Source organism: Perognathus longimembris, chromosome 23 (assembly GCF_023159225.1).
Source record: "Perognathus longimembris pacificus isolate PPM17 chromosome 23, ASM2315922v1, whole genome shotgun sequence".
NCBI lineage: Eukaryota > Metazoa > Chordata > Mammalia > Rodentia > Heteromyidae > Perognathus > Perognathus longimembris.
Window position 1 is genome coordinate 3,744,434 of NC_063183.1, and position 22,479 is coordinate 3,766,912.

The following is a 22,479-nucleotide window of genomic DNA, read 5'->3' on the forward strand; positions in this document are numbered from 1 at the left end:
GGGAGGGGGGTATGAGGGACAAGAAATATATCTAATGCCTAACGTATGAAACTGTAACCTCTCTGTACATCAGTTTGATAATAAAAATTTGAAAAAAATTAAAAATAACCAAAAAAACAGTAAAAGCTGGATGTTGGAAGACGCTAGAAGCTCACACCAGTAGTCTTAGCTACTTAGGAGGCTGAGATCTGAGGATCAAGGTTCAAAGCCAGCCTAGGCAGGCAACCTGACACTCTATGTTCAACCAATCAGCAAAAAACTAGATATGGAGGTATGGCTCAAGTAGCAGCTTTGAACAAAAAAGCTCTGGGACAGCACCCAGATTCTGAGGTCAAGCTCCAAAACTTGCACAAAATAAATTTTTTTTGAAAACCAGTAAAATAAACAAATTTAAGGGGCTGGAAATGTGGTTTAGTGGTAGAGTGCTTGTCTAGGATGCACAGAGCCCAGGGTTCCATTTCTTAGCACCACATAAACAGAAAAAGCCAGAAGTGGCGCTGTGGCTCAAGTGGTAGCATGCTAGCCTTGAGCAAAAGAAGCTCAGGGACAGTAGTGCTCAGGCCCTGGGTTCAAGTCCTAGGACTGGCAAAAAAATTTTTTTAAGGCTTTCTGAGTGCTTATAAAAGTTTTGATAGGAATAGAAGTGTCTAGAAAAACAGTTCTGTACTGCTAAGAGAAAACTACAAAATGGAAATTAGTCAATGAACTTAAAAGAAATTGCACAAGGGTAGAACTGCATGGATTAATCTAGCAGGGAGTGAGGATATAGCTCAGTGCTTACTGTTATGGGGTTGGAGGGAGGGGATTCCCCATCCCTCCAAGAATCCACCACTCAGAGACAGTCTCAAGCAAAAAGATGGATTTATTGGGGAAGCAAAACGTGAACAGACCGGCCAGGGACACAGTGCAAACTTGGGAGCTGCCACCATGACCCTAAACAGTCCTCAAAGTGGGGTTTATAAAGGTAAAAGTGTAGCACAGATATAGGGGCTTGACGCAGGGGGTAGAGCAAGGAACAAACAAGTTAAGCAAGCCATTTACAGGAGCATAATTTTGGGGTCAGGCTGACCTACTAATCAAGATGGAGTCAGCTCTACTCCCCCCAACATTTCCTACTATGTTTCCCTTATCAAGATGGAGTCAGTTCTACTCCCTACAACACTTACCTGCTTATTTAGCATGTATAAGTTTCCATCCCAAGGGGAAAAAAAATTTACCCAATCTAATCAATTTATTTATTGTGCTTATGAGTGCGTTTTATCATGACTCATAGGATAGGGGTGTCTACATATGAGTACCAGGGGTAGCTGGGCATGGTGTCCCATGACTGTGATCCCAGAACAAGGGAGGGTCATGACTTGGAGCCCAGCCTGGCCTATACTAAAAACCTGAGGCCCACCTGGGTTACATTGTAAGATCCTGTCTCAAAAAAATGGAAGAAGAGCATGCAGTTGGGCACCAGTATATCTCACTTGGAACTCTGGCTACTCAGAAGTTGAACTGGAGGATCAAGGTTCAAAGCCAAACCAGACAGAAAAGTCCAAGAGACTCCATCTCCAATGAACCAGCAAAAAGCCAGGCTGGTAATGTGACTGGAGTGGTAGAGCGCCAGCTGTGAGGCAAGCCAGCCAAATGAGCATGAAGCCCTGATATCTCCTCTCACCACCACCATCTCCCTAAAAAAAGAATAACCAGGATGAACAAGGTTCAAGGAAAGGCTCTGAGAACAAGTAGGCCAAATTATAATGTTCATTTCATTCTGCCCAAGGGTACACCTTCTTCTGATTGGATTCTAATCCAAATGGATCCAGAGGGCATGGCCCAATGATCTCCTAGCTGATTGGTTTAGGCCTTTCCAGAATAAAGGAGTTAGCTAAAGACTACATTTTATCTAGTTTTTTTTTGTTTTGTTTTGTTTTGTTTTTTTACTGGGGCATGGACTCTGGGCCTGAGCACTGTCCCTGGCTTCTTTTTGCTCAAGGCTAGTACTCTACCTCTTGAGCCACAGCTCCACTTCCTGCTTTTTTTCTGTTTATGTGGTGCTGAGGAATTGAACTCAGGGCTTCATGTATGGGAGGCGAGCACTTTACCACTAGGCCATATTCCCAGCCCCAGCTAAAGACTATAGAGTGAAAGGATTAAGACTCTCCCAGTCTATCCTTTGGAATTCTGCCTCCTGAGTACTGGCCTTACAAATATGTAACAGACACCAATTCATTCACCTTTTAATTACACTGAATTTTTTTTTTCTGGTTCTGGGGCTTGAACTCAGGGCCTGGGCACTGTCCCTGAGCTTCTTTAGCTCAAGGCTGGCGCTCTACCACTTGAGCCACAATGCAAACTTCTGGCTTTTTTTTTCTGTTTATGTGGTACTGAGGAATTAAACCCAGGGCTTCATGTGTGCTAGGCAAGCACTCTACCACTATGATATATTCCCAACCCTTTCCTACAGATTTTTAAAGAAAAAGCAATTATCCCTGAAAGTGATTTCAGTGAGCAACCAAAGACATTAGGGGAAAACAGTTATATGTGAAAAGTAATTATTACAGGATTCAGTGACGTATTAAAATCTGGGGAGATGTCTAATAAAGAGCTATAGTGAAGGGCAGAGAAAAAGCGATTTCTCATGTGCCACAGGCAGCCACAGGAAGACAGTACTTCAGTTCATCTCCCTATCTGCAGTGTACAGACAGGAGCTATGGGTTTAAATAGACAGCAGGGAGCAAATATTCCATGTGAAGCAGCTGAAGAAGCAAGCAGTATACAGAGTGGTCAGAGGTGGTGAGACAGGCCCTTGTTTTAGGATTGGTCAGCTGGGGCCCCATCTGCTCCATTCTCCTTCCTGGCTGTAAAGTGACTACAGGACAGAATGGCTCAGGCAAGGAACACATATACAAAATGGAGGCCAGTAGAATAAGATTTTTTCCTAGTTTTTAATTAATTCATGGACTCAAGTAAGTAGTAAGCACTTTTCGGCTTTTAATCGCCTTGAAAGACAATTGAAAAATAAACATATGGGCTGGGAAGGTGGCTTAGCGATAGAGTGCTTGCCTAACATGTATGGAGCCCTGGGTTCAATTCCTCCATACCACATAAACAGAAAAGGCTGGAAGTGACTCTGTAAAAGTACTAGAGTGCTAGCCTTGAGCAAAAGCAGCTCAGGGCCAGTGCCCAGGCCCTGAGTTCAAGCCCCAGGACTGGCAAAAAAAAAAGAGAGTAAACATATGCCATATCCACTATTGATGTGTTAAATAAAAATAAAGAGGTAAAAATGATAGCCATCAATTGGGGATTTGTGGCTCATGCCTGAAATCCTAACTACTCAGGGTGGCTGATATCTAAGGATTGGCAGTTCACAACCAGCTTAGGCAGAAAAGTCAGTGAGATTCGTATCTCTAATTAATCACCAAAATGTTGGCAGTAGAACTCAAGAGGCTCAAGGGATGGAACACCAGCCGTAAGCCCTTAAGAGGGTCCAGGCACTGAGTTCAAGCCCCAAGACTGGCAAAAAAAAAAAAAAAAAAAAAAGCCATCATTTTTAAATTGTGATCAGAAGATTTTTTTTTCCTGCCAGGGTGACTGACTGAATCTAAGTTGAGTTAGAACTCATGTTCTGCTACCTTAGTTGTAAGATCCTGTCCTCAGCTGGCCAACTCCTATGAGCTCCCTCTGGAAGGTTGGAGAGGATGAGGAACTGTGTTGTTGTTTTAAATGATAATGACCTATAATGAGCACTATCTTAAAACTATATTTTTGAAGCAATTTATTGCATTATGAATTTTACAGCCTTGCTCATGCTGCCAAAAAAAACACAAAAAACAAATCCAAACCCTGAAGGGTTTTCTTGACCAAGTTACTGGCATTTGTAATGAATATGAAATTGGTTCTGCAAGAGAGCAGCTCTCTCTCTCTCTCTCTCTCTCTCTCTCTCTCTCTCTCTCTTTCTCTCTCTCTCTCTCTCCCACCCCCTGCCCTGGAGCTTGAACTCAGGGCCTAGGCACTGTCACTGAGTTTCTTTTGCTCAGGGCTAGCACTCTACCACTTGAGCCTCAGCACCACTTCAAGATTTTTCTGTTTATGTGGAACTGAGGAATTGAACCCAGGGCTTCATGCATGCTAGGCAAGCAATGTACCACTAAGCCACATTCCCAGCCCCCAGTATTGACTTTTGACCCTAAAATATCAAAGACCTGGATGGAGGACAAGGTGAATTTGCTGGAAGATCATCAGTTTTTTAAAAAATACTTCAGGGCTGGGAATGTGGCTTGGTGGTAGAGTGCTTGCCTAGCATGCGTGAAGCCCTGGGTTCTATTCCTCAGTACCTCATAAACAGAAAAAGCCAGAGTGGTGCTGTGGCTCAAGTGATAGGAGTGTTATTCTTGAGCATGAGAAGCTCAGAGACAGTGTTCAAGCCCTAGGATTGGCAAAAACAAAAATAAATAACAAAAAAAACCACCGGAAAAAAAAAAACAACAAAACACCGTCACACTCGGCTTTCAAATTGCTCACAAGTTCAGAAGGAAGGCTGTTGTGTTGTTGGGGGTACAAAGCAGGAGTTAGTACAGAAAAGTATAAAAATTGAAGTTTTCAGATATAATAAAGTTCACTTGGGATCACTGTGAAATAGTCTAGAGACAAGCAGGATTCTTAAGTCCACAAGTAGAATTCTGATCAAAGCATTTTAGTCTTCTCAAGATATAAAGGCCCTAAACACACATCTTGAAATTATAAGGAAAGCTTTGTAGCAACATGAGTTATTAGGTAATTTGAACATTAATTCTACCATTGAGCCACATCCCCAGTCCCAGCAGGCATTCTCTTCTGCAGATTCACAAAGGATGTGATGGTTGAGTCAGTTTCTTCATCTATAAGTTGGATATTATAGTAGAACTGCCCATTCTGGTGGGTTTTTTGTTGTTTTTTGGCCAGTCCTGAGGCTTGGACTCAGAGCCTGAGCACTGTCCCTGGCTTCTTTTTGCTGAAGGCTAGCACTCTACCACTTGAGCCACAGCACCACTTCCAGCCCTTTCTGTTCATAAGGTGCTGAGGAATCGAACACAGGGCTTCGTGCATGCTAGGCGAGCACTCTACCACTAAACCACATCCTGGTGTTTTTAATTGAGATTGAGGTATAACTGAGATTTATCCCGCCACCCCTATTGTGCCAAGCATTGGCTGAAACTATGGGAATGTGTTCACTTATTAATCTACGCCAACGTGTTAAATCAATCACTTAGAAATATTTCTTGGTATGGAAAGGACTGAGAAAAATAGGGGTGGCATTGATCAAGATGCATTGTACTCATAAATATATTTGGAACTGCTTGTACAACTACCTAAAATTAAGTGTGTGTGTGTGTGTGTGCCACTCCTAGAGCTTGACCTCTGGGCCTGGGAGCTATCTATCCCTGAGCCTCTGTTCAAGCCTCGGCCACTTGAGCCACGGCTCCAATGCTGACATTCTGGTGGTTACTTGGAGATAACCAGTTTCCTGTCCTGGGCTGGCTTTGAACCGCGATCCTCATGTCCCAGCCTCCGGAATAGCTAGGATTTCCGTGAGCCAAAATTTTTGGCCTGGCCTCAATGTGATTATTGCTGGAGATTCTGAGGGTGCACTGTTGGTGCGGGGTCCGGGGTGAGGACGGGTTCTCACCGGCCTCGCGCCGTCGGGGCTGCCCCGGGCGGGAGTGGTGAGGGCCGCCTGCTGAGGCGGTGGGGCCCGGGTCATCATCTCGGCAGCCGCAGCTCCTGAATCCCCACCTACCTGGAGTTTAGGGTGGCTGCAGTTAGTTGCCAAGTGAAGCGCCTGCATAGCAACCACAGCTTTCCGTGCATGGCAACCGTGCGGTGCCACGGCTCACCTGGCCGGGCTCAGGGAAGGCGACGCGGACTGTGGGTAGAGCGGAGTCCCGCGGAGTTCCCGGCCCACCCTCGGCCACGCCCCTTCGTCGCGGAAACTGCCACGTGAACTCCCCTCCCGGGGTCGCCCAATGGGCCGTTCCCCTCCGAGCCGCCGCCTCCCCCTCTCTTTCTGAGCAAGTGGTACGTCCGGCTCGTTCGGGTTCCGCCTTCGGAGTCACAAAGCTGGGGAGGGGGCGGGGGCGGTCACGTGGGCCGGCCGGTGCGCTTTGTGACGTATAGGCCCCGCCCCTCGGCCCGCCTATCGGCGCACGCCCAGCCCCTCCTGGTGCGCGCGCTGCCCGTGCAGTTCCTGCTTAAGAGACCCCGGAGTGGGGCGCTCGCCCGGAGCCAGGCCGCGGCCGCCATAGTGCCTGGCTTGAAGGTGTCGCCGTCGCTCGGTGAGGGCCCGGAGAGCGGCCAAGGAGAGAGGGGAGGGGGTGGAAAACCAAACAAACAAAAACCAGGCAGCCGAGCGGAAGCCCCTCAGCACCGGCCCGCGGCGTGCGGGTTTCCCGAGTCCGCGGCCCAAAGGAAGGGAAGGAAGGCCGAGGCGAGAGGAGCGCGGAGGAGCCAGCGAGCAGGAAGAGCGTCCGGGAGTCTCGGCGGTGTCGGCTGAAGCCACCCGGCCGCGCGGGCTGGGGCCCGGGGTGGTGAGGAAGGGCGGCGAGGCCTAGTCGCGGCCCGGCGGCGGCTTTGTGTCGGCGGCGTGGGGAGGGAGGCGGGAAGGCCGGAGAGGCGGCAGGAAGGAAGGCAGGAAGGCCTCGCGCCGCGCCGCCCGCCCGCCCCGTCCGCCCCGTCCGCCGCCCGCCGGCCGCGGCCCGGCCTAGGCCGCGGTCGCCCGCCGCCCCCCGGGGAGCAGGCGGCCGGGGTGCGAGCGTGTGTGTGGCGGGGGCCTGGGCCGGGGGGCCGCCGACGCCGGTCGTCCGGAAGCCGGGAGGAGGCGAAAAGGCCGCTCGTGGACTCGGGGCCTAGTGCCCTCTCCCCGCGGCCTTCCCCGGGGCCCGGGTCACCCCCATCCACGGAAAAGAGCGAGAGAAAGCGATCCGCCGGGAGGTGCGGCCGCGCTATGGACCCCTGACCCCCGCGGGGGTCATTCGGACTCTCTTAACGTGTGGACTGGCCGCTACTGACTGCACCGCCTTGCCCCCCAGCCTTCCCCACCCGGCTCCTGCGGCTTTTAGCATGAGCGAGCGGGATCCAGCCGGGTGACATTGTGCCGGTTGGCGAATTCTCGATTTCTTCTCCCAGCCCTCTTCCCTTCCCGAGTTCCCCCCCAAATCCTCTTCCAACCCTCTATGAAGCGCTTCTGAGTCTCCCGAGGGCGGGGGTTGTCCTGGATTATTGTTCTTACGAACCCCCTGCTTGTGGTTGGGGAAGGGTATTTAATCTGGAGGCCTTAGGGTCCTTCGGTGTCTGTTTTTTTTTCGTGTGTGTACATATTTTGCTTTGAAAGTTGATAAATATACGTATATTGAGAGTGTCCACGTCTCCTCGCTGAACCGTAGGAGTCCTTTTGGCACAATGTCTTGTGTACATTATAAATTCTCCTCTAAACTCAACTATGATACCGTCACTTTTGATGGACTCCACATCTCCCTCTGCGACTTAAAGAAGCAGATTATGGGGAGAGAGAAGCTGAAAGCTGCCGATTGCGACCTGCAGATCACTAACGCGCAGACGAAAGAAGGTAAGCCCACCCCGGGCTCCCGCCAAGGCTGGGGTGGTGGGTGATTGCTTAGAAGGTGCCTGGCTCTAGTTAACCGCCGTTATGGTTCGTTCTAACCCTGTGGATGCAACTTTTCATTGATAGCCGACCTTGGAGTTGAAACTGGCGTGTTTGATTTCTGGAGCAGTGTAATGGGAAAACGTGGCAGTCTGATGACCTTCTGGAGTTTTGTCTTTTTTGAAGTATCCTTGGGGGGGCGCGGTGAATCCAGGGGAGGTGATGGTCGAGAGTTCTTTAGGACTTTTGCTTGTGGCGTTTTTCTGATTTGGAGAACCTGTCTGCAAAGATTGGTATTTGTTAACGCAGTGATAGGCATAACTTCTAATTTTGTAGCCTAACTTTACTGTGAAAGTTAATAGCACGTTGTTTGTCCTCTTTCTCTGCCCTTCCCCAGGTATTTACTTATTTGGAGTTGCCCTGCCTTTTGGAGAAAAGATCCCCTCCTTTTCGTATTCTTTGAGGATTTAATGTCGAAATTGTTTTTTGGAACTTGAAATATTCTTGGCTTGTGTGCAGAGTCCACAATTAATACAGTAATTCGGCAGTTGGACTCTTAGTTCATCATATTACTCTTAAGTTGAGCAATTCAGGAAAGCCCAAAAGTTCTAATACTTCTTTCTGACCCTCTCAAAACCAGGATACTTAGAAATTTACTAGACTGCTGCCATGTGAGTGTTAGTAAACCAGTGATTGGACTCTTCAAGTTCTTTCTCCCGTGTTTAAAATATTTTCTACTGGAAATTCAGAAACTTAGACAAGCGTGACAGTCTTTTTCTGACCCTGGTTTTATTTTGTTTTCTTTTTCCAGAATAGCAATGCTGATGTGTGGTTTTTAGTAGATTGGTTTAATGACATTTATTGTTGGGGTGTGAAGAAATAGGAAGTTCTGACTAGGTTAGTCAAATTTATAGCTAAATTTGGCATAAAATTTGGCGTGGTAGTGGTTGAAAGTGTGGCCCCCTGCCTTTAATCGGTAGTTTGAGATTTATTGTTGGAATATGAAGAAATAGTAATGGGGTTAGGTTAATTTTAAACTGATCGCCAACTTTGGCATAATATGTGATGTACTGGTTGAAAAAAGATGATCCCCTGCCTTTAATTTGTAGTTTAAATTCTGTCATGGCTCCTGTCATTTACAATGCACACATAAGTATAATTGTTTTAGACTGAGGACCAGCATTATTGGCGTGTGGTGTGGGACTCAAAAGTAATCATTACAGAAGAATTTATATGACAATAGGTTTGAAACAATATTGTCTGCTTCCTCTTACTAAAAATAAGTGAGTCCGTTCCTTTGGTAATTGGAATTATCTGTATGTCTTTTAGGGAGAGGAAAAATTGTTGGTGGTCAAAGACAGCTTTTCTTTTTATTTTTTGCCAGTCGTGGGTTGAACTCAGGGCTTAAACCAGGGCCTCTGAACACTGTCCCTGGCTTCTTTTTGCTCAAGGCTAGCACTCTACCACTTGAGCCACAGCACCACTTCTGGCGTGTGTGTGTGTGCGCGCGCGTGCGCTGAAGAATCGAACCCAGGGCTTCTTGCATACAAGGGGAGCGCTCTACCACTTGGCCATATTCCCAGCCCCAAGGACAGCTTTTTTAAACTATACCAGAAGCATCTCTTAATATTTATTGTAGGCAACTGTTCATAAAGACAGATTTTGAAGAATTATAGGCCATCTTGCTGTATTGAGTATTTATGAATGAGAGGAAAGATAAATGCAACTAGAGGATATCAGGCAGTTCTAAAACACTATGCAGGTTTCTTTTTACTAGAATAGTAAGTAGTACAGTTGAATCATTTGGGGTTAGGCTTGGTCCATCTTATCTACTTAGCAATCAAATAAAACTTTTAGACTGGAGTAAGTTGTAGTTGAAGGAATCTGGTACTTAAATTGAAGAGTTTTCTGACCTTGTGTTTTTCCTGTTAACATAGGATCTACCCTGACATCCAGGAAGGAGCTTTATAATTGTATGAGCTGCCCTTTTCTGGAGGAAGTGCTGTGCAAGACAACTGCTTTTTTTCCATCAAGTTAGGAGAGAAGGATATTCTTGAGTAGTATATGGGAGATAGTACCTATTACAAAGCAGTTAAATGAGAATGCCACTTGGCTTTGGCATTATCCAGTGGGTTAAAATAAATGTAAATTCATGTTGCAAAGTAAGTGCTAAAAGCAAAAGCCTTATAGGAGATTACGTAGGAGAGAATGTTGAACTGGATTTTTTGGTTTAATGTTCAAATTACCTAATATTTCATATTGCTACAAAGCTTTCCTTATAATTTGAAGATAGGTGTTTAGGGTCTTTAAGTCTTGAGAAGACTAAAATGCTTTGGTCAGGATTCTGTGTTTTTGGACTTAAGAATCCTGCTTGTCTCTAGACGGTATTTCACAGTGATCCCAAGTGAACTTTATTATATCTGAAAACTTCCCATTTTCATACTTTTGTGTAACTAATCTGTTCTTTCGTACCCCCAACAACACATCAGCCTTCCTTCTGAACTTAGTGTGAGCAATTTGGAAGGTGCCTTGAGCAAAAGAAGCTCAGGGACAGTACCTAGGCCCCTGAGTTCAAGCCCCAGGATTGGCCAAAAGTCATGGACTCTCCTGGCTGGGCTGGCTTTGAACCGCAATCCTCTGATTCCAGCTTCTTGAGTGGCTAGGATTAGAGGTGTGAGAGACTCTCTACCCACCAGCCTCCCCCCCCCCCCAAAAAAAAAAAAGAGCAGGAAGTAGAGCTGTTGCTCAAGTTGTAAAGCACTAGCCTTGAGCAAAAAACCTCAGTGACAGCACTCAGGCTCTGAGTTCAAGCCCCAAGAATGGCACAAAAAGACCCAAACAAACAAAAAACACTGGCCAGTCTTTGAAATAGACTACTCATTAGGGATTTATGTAAATGTAAGATAGTTTTTTAGTTTGAAAGTCATTGTAAATTCAGGTACTTAACCTGATTAGAATATCTGAGGGGTATGGAGCCCTGACTTTAGTGCTGCTTTAACTGAACTGTGCTGATCAAATTAATATTTTGAGCGCTATTGTGAATTCACTTGTATTGTTAAAAATAAGAAACTTCTGGGCTGGGAATGTAGCTCAGTGGTAGAGTGCTTCCCTAGCATGCATGAAGCCCTTGGTTTGTTTCCTCAGTACCACATATACAGAAAAGGCTAGAAGTGACGCTGTGGCTCAAAAGTAGTAAAGTGCTAGCCATGAGCAGAAAGCAGCTCAGGGATAGTACCTGGGCCCTGAGTTCAAGCTACATGACTGGCAAATAAGAAACTTCCTAGCTAGGTATGACAGTACATGCCTATAATCTATAATCTCAGCTTTGGGGAAGAAGGATTCACCTAAAACCTGGCTACATAGCAAAACCCTGTCTAAAATGTTTTTTGTTTTTTTACTTTGATGTTTGACACCTAAGTTTTGAATGTAGAATTAACTTTTTAAACTGATTAAAATGTGTCACACCTGTAATCCTAGCTACTCAGGAGGCTCAGATCAAGGACCAAGGTTGGGAAGCCAGCCCATGAAGGAAAGTATATAGGACACTAACCTTGAGCCAAAAAGCTCAGGGACAACATCCAGGCCCTGAGTTCAAGTCCAAGGACCAGCAAAAAAAAGAAAAAAAAATCTGTCATCCTGCCAGACATTAGTGGCTTACACCTATCATCCTAGCTGCTACAAGTGCTAACCTTAAGCAAAAAAACTCAAGGACAGTGCTCAGGCCCTGAGTTTAAACACAAGGACAATAAAAAATCTTATATCCTCCCTGCTTCTGATTTTTTTTTTCTCTTTAGCTTGCTTGGAATTTGAGGCTATTGTGAACTGTACAAGAAAATAATAGTCTTGCATTAACTAAGAGCCTAAATCTAGGAAATTGCATCACTTTTTTGGATACCTGTGACAGCCATGTAGAACATATTAAAAAGGACCCTTGAGTGAGCAATTTAGTTTTAACGGAATACTAGTAGCACTTTTACTATAAAAGTAATAAAAGCTGAAATAAAGTCAGCAGCTTTGTGCTAAGTAAGTGAAGCAGAAACGGACCCATTACCTGGTTGTATGACTAAAGGAGATGATACATTTGACACATCCCTTTCTTAGCAACTCTTTTTCTTTTAACTTCAGTAAAGCTCCAATTTCCTTCTAGATTTTATTCTTATTAGAAGTATTATAGACTAAACAGGCCATCTAAGTAGAAAAATAGCATCCATTCATCATATTGGTCTTAAAAAGTGATTTGCTAAAGCTGAGAACCCATGAGTTTATACCTAATTCTTCCTTTCACCATATTCTCAATGTCCAGTGCAGCAACAAGACTTGTTAGTTATACTTCCATAACATTTGACTCTCCATTTCTCTACATGCCACAGCCTATCATGGGCCATAATTCCTATATCATGTGAGCTACCCCTTCCAACCCCCAGTCCATCACTTCTATCTGGACTAGATAGTGTTAACTAGTCACCCTATTTCTATTCTTATCCTGGGGTTCATTCTTTTTTTTTTTTGGCCATTCCTGGGGCTTGGACTCAGGGCCTGAGCACTGTCCCTGGCTTCTTCTTGCTCAAGGCTAGTACTCTGTCACTTGAGCCACAGCGCCACTTCTGGCCATTTTCTGTATATGTGGTGCTAGGGAACCGAACCCAGGGCCTCATGTATAGGAGGCAAGCACTCTTGCCACTAGGCCATATCCCCAGCCCCTGGGGTTCATTCTTAACATTGATGCCAGAGCAATCTTTTTATCACAGTTGCCAACACTACACGAAGATCTACCAATGAGTTCCTATTGAGTTTAGAAGTGAAATGAATGTATGTTCTGTATAACCTTTACCTGTATTTTGTGTCATTTTCATTCTATTTATCCCTACAGTCCTTTCTGTGTCACTTTTTTTCCCTCTGTCTAAAATACACTTTAGCTTTTGTGTATCTTGCTGATTTCTCAGGTTTTAAGTCACTGATGTAGGCTCTTCAGAGGGTATTTCTTTGAATCAACATTCTATCCAAGTGACATCCACTATTCAGTCTTTACTAGAAAACCCTTTTCTGAGCCAGACCATAGCGTCTCACGATTATAATCGTAGCTACTCAGGAGGCTAAAGTCTGAGTGAGGATCATGGTTCAAAGCTAGCCCACCAGGAAAATTCATGAGAGATTTACCTCTAACCACCAGAAAGTGGAGCTGTGGCTCAAAGTGGTAGAGTGCTAGCCTTGAGCAAAAAAACAGCTCAGGGATAGTGCCCAGACCCTGAGTTCAAGAAGCCCCATGACACACACACACACAACCTTTTTTGTTTGCTCATGTAGTCTGCTCTAGTAATAAATTTTGTGAGGTGGGAAGCATAATAGTCACCTCATGTTTAAGGCTTAGGGAAGACTGACTTCATTCTAGCAACTTAAAGATTTGGAATTTCACAAGTAGTGTTATTAGAGTCAATAACCTGGCTGACATTTTTTAGTATGCAACAGATTACTAGTAATTTAGGAGGTAAGACTAGGTAGGTATTCATGCTCTTCTGTGTCTTTTGTTCATTTCCTATGAAATGTATGTTCGATTGCAGTTTTTCTCAGTCTGAAGAACTTAAGTCCCTGACTTTATTTTTCTATTTACAGAATATACTGATGATAATGCTCTGATTCCTAAGAACTCATCTGTAATTGTTAGAAGAATTCCTATTGGAGGTGTTAAATCCACAAGCAAGACATATGTTATGTAAGTACAAAAATCTAATAAGCATTTCAAAATAGACCTTTTAAAATTTGTTGATGTTCCCAATCCTTGAAACTATAAGGGAAAGGGATTGTTTTTCCTGGTTTCTTCTCTGATTAAATTGCCTTGCCAATGTTAGAACTATTACTAGGGAAAATGTTTGCTCAGTATGGCCTTTTGTTGCTGACATGTACTCTGTATAGTTTAGCCTATGGTTATTGTGTCTATACTGAACGTGTATATGACTTTTGCTTGTCATTGTCCCCTAAAAAAATGTAACTATTTGGGTAGCACATTAATTACACTAGGTGTAACTAGGAAGATCGCACAAATTTGAAAACATAGGCCATTCATTATAAGGGATTGGAGCATCTACCCATTGTAATCTCTGCAGTGAGAGCCCTATAGATACCTGCTCAGGTGTTTGGTACAAGGTCAGTTCCCATTACTAGAGCTTATAGTCTGTAAAGAAGCATAATTAAAAATTGCCTGTAATCTTTCCACTTTGAAATTTTAATAGTGACAACAGAGCTGTGATATGTGACGGGCTTCACCTTGGATGATTTTAAAGTAGTGATTTCTACCAAGAAATTAGATGGTTTTGTTTGAAATTTTGACAAGTTTTTTGAGTCAGTGAAAATTTCTGCCAGTCCTAATAAATGGATTGTGTTTTAGAATTGAGGTTAAATAGACTTCTTGGAGCTTTGCCTCCTGTAGGCCGCATATTCTAAGGTGTTTTTTTTTTCCTTTAGTTTGTGGTAAGATTATATTGTATGTATATCTTAACATTAGAAGAGTCTTCTATAATACCTTCTGAATCCTAACTTAAAAGAGCTGAACATTTTTTTCATTATTGTGGTTACCAAGTGAGCTCAGTGGTCTGTGCTTTTAGTTTTAAGTGATTTTTTTATTTTTTATTTTATTTTTTGCCAGGGCTGGGGCTTGAACTCAGGGTCTGGGCACTGTCCCTTAGCTTCTGCTCAAGGCTAGCACTCTCCCACTTCTAGCTCTTTCTGTGTATGTGGTACTGAGGAATTCAACCCAATGGCTTCATGCATGATAGGGAAGCATTCTATTCTACCTCTAAGCCACATTCCCAGCCTTTAAGTTTTTTTGGTTTTTTTTTTTTTTTTTTTTTTTTTGGCCAGTCCTAAGCTGTGAACTCAGGGCCTGAGCACTATCCCTGGCTTCTTTTTTGCTCAAGGCTTAGCACTCTGCCACTTGAGCCACAGCGCCACTTCTGGCCATTTTCTATATATGTGGTGCTGGGGAATGGAACCCAGGGCTTCATGTATACGAGGCAAGCGCTCTTGTCACTAGGCCATATTCCCAGCCCCCTAATTTAGAATTCTTAAAAACTTAAAGGCTGGGGGGCTGGGAATATGGCCTAGTGGCAAGAGTGCTTGCCTCGTATACATGAGGCCCTGGGTTCGATTCCTCAGCACCACATATACAGAAAATGGCCAGAAGTGGCGCTGTGGCTCAAGTGGTAGAGTGCTTTCCTTGAGCAAAAAAGAAGCCAGGAACAGTGCTCAGGCCCTGAGTCCAAGGCCCACGACTGCCTCCCCCCCCTCCAAAAAAAAGAATTATAAAATAAATTTTCTTTCTGATATGAAATACTATGCTGTACTATATCCTATGTACTTTAAAAAAAATATTGACTGTTAGCCAGGCATGATCACATTCCCATAATCACAGCACGTAGGAGGCAGAGACGAGGGGTTCATGATTTTTCCAGCTAGCCTGGACTCTAGTCCCTAAAACAAAATAAACTATGAATTTTATATGTATATACATATATATATACACACATGCATACATATATACACATACATTCACATACATATGTACATAATGTGTGTGTGTATTACAAACATACCATTTCCGGGGATGTTTTGATGTTCCAAAATTCTTTTTTTTTTTGCCAGTCCTGGGGCTTGGACTCAGGGCCTGGGCACTGTCCCTGGCTTCTTTTTGCTCAAGGCTAGCACTCTGCCACTTGAGCCACAGCGCCACTTCTGGCCATTTTTTGTATATGTAGTGCTGAGGAATCGAACCCAGGGCTTCATGTATATGAGGCAAGCACTCTTTGCCACTAGGCCAAATCCCCAGCCCGATGTTCCAAAATTCTTGAAAATGGAATTATTTGAAGTACCTGGCAAAATAAATTGCTTCCTATATAAAATTATATTAATTCAGATATAATTTGTTTCCTAGAATGTCTCAAGAATTTGTTGAGCAAATTCTACAAAATAAAAAGCACAAAGCATTTGAAGCTACTTGGGTCTCACTTCCTGTGTAAAAAGAAATTTCTTTTGGGGTTATTAGTTTGTATAAACATCAGATTGTCCATTTCTTCCTTATTTGGGGAGGCGGGGGCGGGGGATCATTCATGGGGCTTGGGCTATGGGCCTGGGCACTGTCCCTGAGCTCTTCAGTTCATAGCTAGCACTCTACCACTTGAGCCACAGCGCCGCTTCTGGTTTTCTGGTGGTGGTTTGGAAATAAGAGTCTCACGGATTTTCGTCCCCAGGCTGGCTTTGAACCGCCATCCTCAGATCTCAGCCTCCTGAACAGCTAGAATTATAGGTGTTAGCCACCGGCACCTGGCCAGATTGTCCATTTCTATATAAACATTTTGAACTAAAATACAGTCCGTTCCTACCTTTCATAAAACATTTATTCTGGGCCTGGGAATGTGTCCTAGTAGTAGAGTGCTTGCCTACTGTGCATGAAGCCCTGGGTTCAATTCCTCTGCACCATATATATAGAAAAAGCCAGAAGTGGCGCTGTGGCTCAAGGTAGAGTGCTAGCCTTGAGCAAAAAGAAGCCAGGGACAGTGCTCAGGCCCTGACTTCAAGCCCCAGGACAGACAAAAAATAATAATATTTATTCTAAGTGACAAGATGAAAATTTTTGTGTGTGCCTGTGCTGGTCCCAGGGCTTAAAGTCAGGGCTTGGGCACTGTCCCTGAGCTCTTTGCTTAAGGCTTGTGCTCAACCACTTGAGCCACAGGTCCCACAGCTCCACTTAAGAGTCCCTCCAACTTTCCTGCCCCTTGACCCACAATCTTCAGATCTTAGCCTCCTTAGTAGCTAGGATTTTGGGAATGAGCCACTGGTGCCCCGTTTTCAGTGTGAGGTTTTTTGTTTTTTATACCACAGGACCTTAAACTGTTTTAAAGGTAAAAATTAATCCAAGTTGTTTTGTTACTTCTGAAATGACTATTTAAAGCTTTGTACTACTAGAGTTGTATTTCTAAAAATATGTGATTAAAGATGACATACTGAGATTTCTAGCACAATAATTTGTAAGTTACTAATGTTAGTTTTTGTTTTATTTTTTTAGAAGTCGAACTGAGCCAGTGATGGGAACTACAAAAGCAGTATGTAAAAACACAATCTCCCACTTTTTTCTACACAATGCTTTAACCTTTATAATTTTTCAGTGAAGTAAATCATTTTAGAACATAATAACCAACTGGTTATAGTACATATTGTAAATAAAATGTATTTTGATGACAGCTCAGCTGAACATGAATATATGTGGCATAATTTGCAGTTTTTCTGTAGAAGTGGGTAATTTGTACCCGTTGCACTGTTTCATATTAAAGACAAGAGCATTGCCCCTGTATGACACTGCGTTGTACAGTACTGTATGATTCTTTTTAGATCATGTAGGTTCTACACTGATGAACATGATACCATGTTCTACATCTGTCTGTCTATAGTTAGTATTTTGTATGTATGTACAGGCTGTTGTGTGCTTTTTGTTTCTTGCAATAAAAACAATGTTTGGAGTGTATATTTTTGCCATTTTCACGTTGTATCACTTAGTTTATGTTAGCTTTTTTCCCCCTCCCCACTGGCCTTATTGATGGCTTGCAAAGCTGCACTAGCAAGCCGGGCGCTGGTGGCTCACCCCTGTAATCCTAGCTACTCAGGAGGCTGAGATCTGAGGATCACGGTTCAAAGCCAGCCCGGGCAGGAAAGTCCGGAGACTCTTATCTCCAGTTATCTACCTTAAAAAGCCAGAAGTGGAGCTGTGGCTCAAGTGGTAGAGCGCTAGCCTTGAACTGAAAAAGCTCAATGACAGCGTTCAGACCCTGAGTTCAAGCCCCAGGACCAGCACCCCCCCCCCAAAAAAAAATAAAAAATAAAAAAGCATTAGCAACATGCAGCTTTTTCGGTAGAGTTTGATGCTTTGACCAAGTTGAAACACATCTGACCAGTTGAAACACCAGCTGACCACTGGTACAGCTTGATTAATCTTGCTTTATTTGGCAGTTTGACCTTCCACCCTCTGTCTATACCTGCACTGTAAAGTGAAAACAGAATTGTTCCACAACCAAGTGCCTCAATATCCCGCTGACTTTGATGATTTTGTACAGTTGGGTGTACTGGTTTCAAAACTTAATACAATATCTTGTACTTCTACCCAATCTGTTCAAATTAAACATTTTTTCTTGTATTAAAATTAGTTACAGGCTACTGAAAGCTGAAACTTATCAAAGGTAACTCCTCTTAACCAGGAACCCAGTATGACACCTTATTTTTATAATCACAGATTGGTCATAAGTTTAACACTATTTTTACTTTGAGTTTCAAAATTGTGAGGTATAATGTGTTTCAGAACATAGGTCTATCTAATTAATTGGGTTCTGCAAACCTAATGGTTCTTTACTGCTCAGGCTTGATATTGTACACAATGTAAGGTATCTGAAATCTTCCTTTAGAATTCAAGGGTATTGCTTATACTTTTTAAGCTGATCTTTGTGTATGAGGCATTTCACTAACCCTGGATCGTTGGATCTTAAAAAAAGAAAACAGACTATCTGAATTCTGAAATTGTTCTCTAAAGTATATGGCCTTAGTTCTGGTGGAACTAAACAGTGATTCAAAGATAAAAAGCCTTTAGTGTTTTGGGATTTTTCCCCCTCTTTTTGGGTATATAAGGTTTTTGTTTTCTTTTTTTTTCCTTTTTTTTAAGCATAATGCTGTAAAAACTGTCCAAGTTTCTGTTTTGCTGGTGATTGGTTTAAAGCTGATTTTTATGTATCCAAATGCTAGCACAAATTTAGATCAACTATCCTGGTGAATGTGGTAGTAAATGTAACCCATTTTGTATAAAGCACATTTTTATATAGTATTTAAACTATGCAGATGCAGTTTTATTTCTTGAAAGCAATTATTTCCCTTTTGTTTATTAGCATGTGTATAAACACAAATCACATGTTCATAAATAAAGTTAACATTCTTTTAGCCTTGTGTGTTCCCTGGCATGTCTGTATTACATTTATAAGAAGCAGTTTTATTTTAAGCTTGCTTAGGTTTCTCTTTTCTTTCTTCTCCTTTTTTTTTTTTCAATGCTTTCAAAAAGTAGCCTTAATTTTTATGTAGAATTAAGTGAAATGGAGATATTAGAAACTGGAGACATCAGATAACTTGTTAACCCCATCTTTTATTTGTATGGGGTATATTTGCTGACATTTAGGATGAGAATAATTAGTGTTCTTTAGAGGCAAAAAAAAGTGATGTGGTTGTACACATTCACATAATGTGAAGTAAATAGAGGCACTGACCAGATTTTGAGTTCTGATAGCAAGTGTGCGTATTTTTGGTGAGGCCAAGTCCAATCAGAGATGGCTGATCCATATTCCCTAGCCTTGTTTAGTTTACAGTCATCTTCCCATACTGGTTGCTGTGCCAAAACTAAATGCAGTATTTGCTGACTAAGGGTCTGTATTAGTTTTGTAGGTTTTTTTATTCCACTCAGCTGTCAGCATAAAAGATTTGAGGTCCTTGCTTCCAGAAAACAAAGCCTCCTATTTAGATACAGGGAGGTGGGTTAATCTTAAGAAGTATTTTGAGAATGTTAGCTTTTTCAAAAAACAGTATTTTACTAAGAAATTTTTATATTTTAGTACATATAAATTTCTAAACTTTTTTGTGAATATTTCCATCATTTTTCACATCTTGTTAGAAGTAGGAAACCAAGGTGATAGCTTTCTAAACTGATTTGACTTGGCAGATTCTGAGGTGTACTCTGGGTGCTATATGGTGATTTGGTGAGGGAACATAATGAGATTCAGTTACATATCTGAAGTCACTTTCAATTCACTGAGTAAATGATACAATGGGAGTAGAAACCTAAAGTGAAAGGATAAGGAAGTTCAGCACAAAAACAAGGACAATAAAATTAGGAGTAGGAAGATTTTGTGTTGTTTTTCAGTACCAGTGGTTTAAAAAAAATTAATACAATGAATTTCTTTTTTTCTGAGGACACTGTTAAAGCTGTTACTTCGTTGGTATACATAATGATCGATTTGATGCTCCTTGTCACTTACATTCGGGCTATTTCTGGCCAATATAAAGTAAAATGTTATATTTTAGATGAAAGTGGAGTATTTGTGTATTTTTTTAAATTTCTTGAGATTTATTCTTAGAGAAAAAACAACTTCAAGAATCATTGGTAGATTTTGCTGGATTAGTGAATTATGAATTTTATTTTTCTTTTGCCAGTTGCCAGGGCTTGAACTCGGGACCTCCAGCTCCCACTGCTTTCTTGATCGTGACTGGCACTCTACTACTGCATTTTACTGATTATGTTGGGGAGGGAGTCTTCAGGACTTCTCTGAATAGGCTGGCCTCAAACAGCCATCATCCTCCAAATCTTACACTCCTGAGTGGAATTACAGACATGAGCCATTGGTACCCTGCAGGCTCTCATGAACTCTTTACAGTCCTTCAGTGTGGAATGTAAAAAAAAAAAAAAAAACTCTAAATAAACATCCCAGTAATAATTTCTGTCAAATTAACTTTAAAACCCTATTTGAAAGTTCTTTTTTTGGTTTGGGGAAGGTTTTTTTGTTTTGCTTTTTGAGAGGTCTGGCTGGCTTCAACTTGCCAGCCCATGTAGCCCAGGATGCTTCAAACTCCACCCTCGTGCCTCAACCTCTTGAGTGCTGGGATTGGAGAAGTGTGTCACGGTGCCCAGCTAAGATGCATCTTAAATTTAGCTAACATCATTGATATTCATTGAATCATTTCTGGACTGGATAATGGCTATGAACTTCATATTAAAACTGATGACATTTCTGTTTGAGGTCTAAATTCATGCTATTTTTAATACTATTAATACTCAACTGTTTGATCCAGATGTCTTGTTAATATTTTCTCCATTATGAACAAGAGTTAAGAAACTTATGGTATAATAGAACAAACAACCTGCTTATGAAATAGGAAGTTATAGAGCAAGTTATTTACTTAAGTTATGTATATATGATACACAGAGTTAGACTTTTTCTTTTTTTTCTTTTGCCAGTCCTGGGCCTTGAACTCAGGGCCTGAGCACTGGACTTTTTCTTAAATCATTTTTAGAGGATGAGATGAAAGAAATTTTCTTTCAATTTTCAAATGGATTTTTGTTTTAAAGCTCTCATATCTTCCATATATCCTTGCTGTGTTTGGTTACATTAACTTCCTTTCATATCCATCATATATAATAACTCAGTCCTTCCCCAGGACCCTTATCTATCCCTCATTTTTTGTTCTTTGGGGTTTATTTTTTGGCTAAACATCTTTGCCTTGATAAAGCTGAAGCTATTATTATTGTTGTTGTTGTTATTTGCATAGGAGAATAAACAATTTATATGCCCACAAAGTAATGTAGCAATTGTGTGGGTGCTCTTATTTATTAAAACAATTATGAGCCATTACAAAGCTGCTTGTTTTAACCATGTTGTATAATTAGAAAGATTGCTTATTCTATCGTGGGTACATTGTTTTGAGCAATATCAAATTTAGAGAGCATTGAGACAATGGGTTCTTACTGAATTTCTAGCCACCACTTTTAACCAATTTCCTGTGTGATGCACTTTGTTTACCCTGTTTTTGCATTGCAGTTAAGTCCCCCAGAATTGACAACCTTATAACTGGGTGTCAAGGAGTATAGGAAAAAATAAAGTAGATTGAGCTACATTTCAGACTTAAAATGCTGTTCTTTAGAAAACTAAGAAAATGCCCAGTGTTTGAGCATTAAATGACATTAGGGACTATATGATCATTTTCCGCTATTTTCAGTGTGGAACTTGAATGTGTGTTTAATTTTTTATGAACAGATTGATGACTCTTCTGCATCTATTACTCTGGCCCAGCTTACAAAGGTATATATAATATATATAATATATTCTTGAAAATATAAGTGTTTTTCTAACATTCTTTTCATGTAGTCCAACTTTTTTTAAGCTGGGTTGGGGGAGGATGGGTCTTGCCATGAGCATTGTACATATTATTCTATAAAGAGTAGTTGCTGTTTTGAGAAGATTAGGGGAGTACTTGGTCAGCCTCAGCATAATGTTGGCGTTTTGTCATCTTCAAGACAGAAGAAACACACGAAGCTACACTTAATCATTCCCCCCCCCATACATTTTTTTAAATTACACATTGGAAACTAACAAAGTTCTGGAGGAATCCCCTGGTTTTGGCTGTAAATTATGTGGACTTTAAGCAGCCAAAACTGAAGATTTCCTTCACCCGGACGATTGCCTGGCTATTTCTTGAATATTTGAATTGATCCCCATGAAGGTCAATATTTTAAATGTGATACAGTTGTTTCTTATGCTATATCTATAGATTTGTAGTCTGTCTGCCTTAGAAAGTTTTTAAACAACCTAATTTGTTTGAACACAGACTACAGGAATTGTGTAAGTGTATAAAGCTGTTTGCAGAAATATACCTATGTGTATGTTTGGCAGAGAGGCAAGTTGTTAACCTCCTGAAACCATTGTATGTGCCATGTTCTGCGATAAGATTGCTTGCATTTTCTTCTTGACAATGTGTATCGTTTGTTTGGAAAAGCACTAGTAATGGATTGCTTTTTAAAATAATACATTTAGCATACAAATTGTGCCTTATAAGAAAAGAACAGGCAGACTTTTTGAGGGCCAAGAAGGAAGCTGTCCAGAAGCCCTTTTTTCTCCCCACTGTTAGATGCATAAAGGATGGTTTTCCATTAGGGCTGTCCCTTCCTGTCTTGTCCTTGCTCTGTTCTACTTAGGCTGTGTCCTTTTCTCCCATGCCATATCCCCAAAATACCCTAGTAGTAGATAGTTATTTCTTTAGTTCTTTTACTAGGAAAACTGAACATT

The 22,479-nt window shown here is 42.0% G+C and overlaps 1 protein-coding gene across 5 annotated transcripts in view; it reads left to right on the forward strand.

The window, feature by feature from the left end:
• The first annotated feature begins 6,196 nt into the window (after positions 1-6,196).
• The window catches only part of Rbbp6 (RB binding protein 6, ubiquitin ligase), a 36,221-nt gene continuing 19,938 nt past the window's right edge, over positions 6,197-22,479 (forward strand). For all 5 annotated transcript variants that reach the window (XM_048333253.1, XM_048333249.1, XM_048333251.1 and 2 more), the window contains exons 1-4: positions 6,197-7,588; positions 13,235-13,334; positions 16,680-16,716; positions 21,451-21,495. In XM_048333253.1, the coding sequence (XP_048189210.1) occupies positions 7,423-7,588; positions 13,235-13,334; positions 16,680-16,716; positions 21,451-21,495 (348 nt within the window). In that variant the 5' untranslated portion in view covers positions 6,197-7,422. The remainder of the gene's footprint in view (positions 7,589-13,234; positions 13,335-16,679; positions 16,717-21,450; positions 21,496-22,479) is intronic.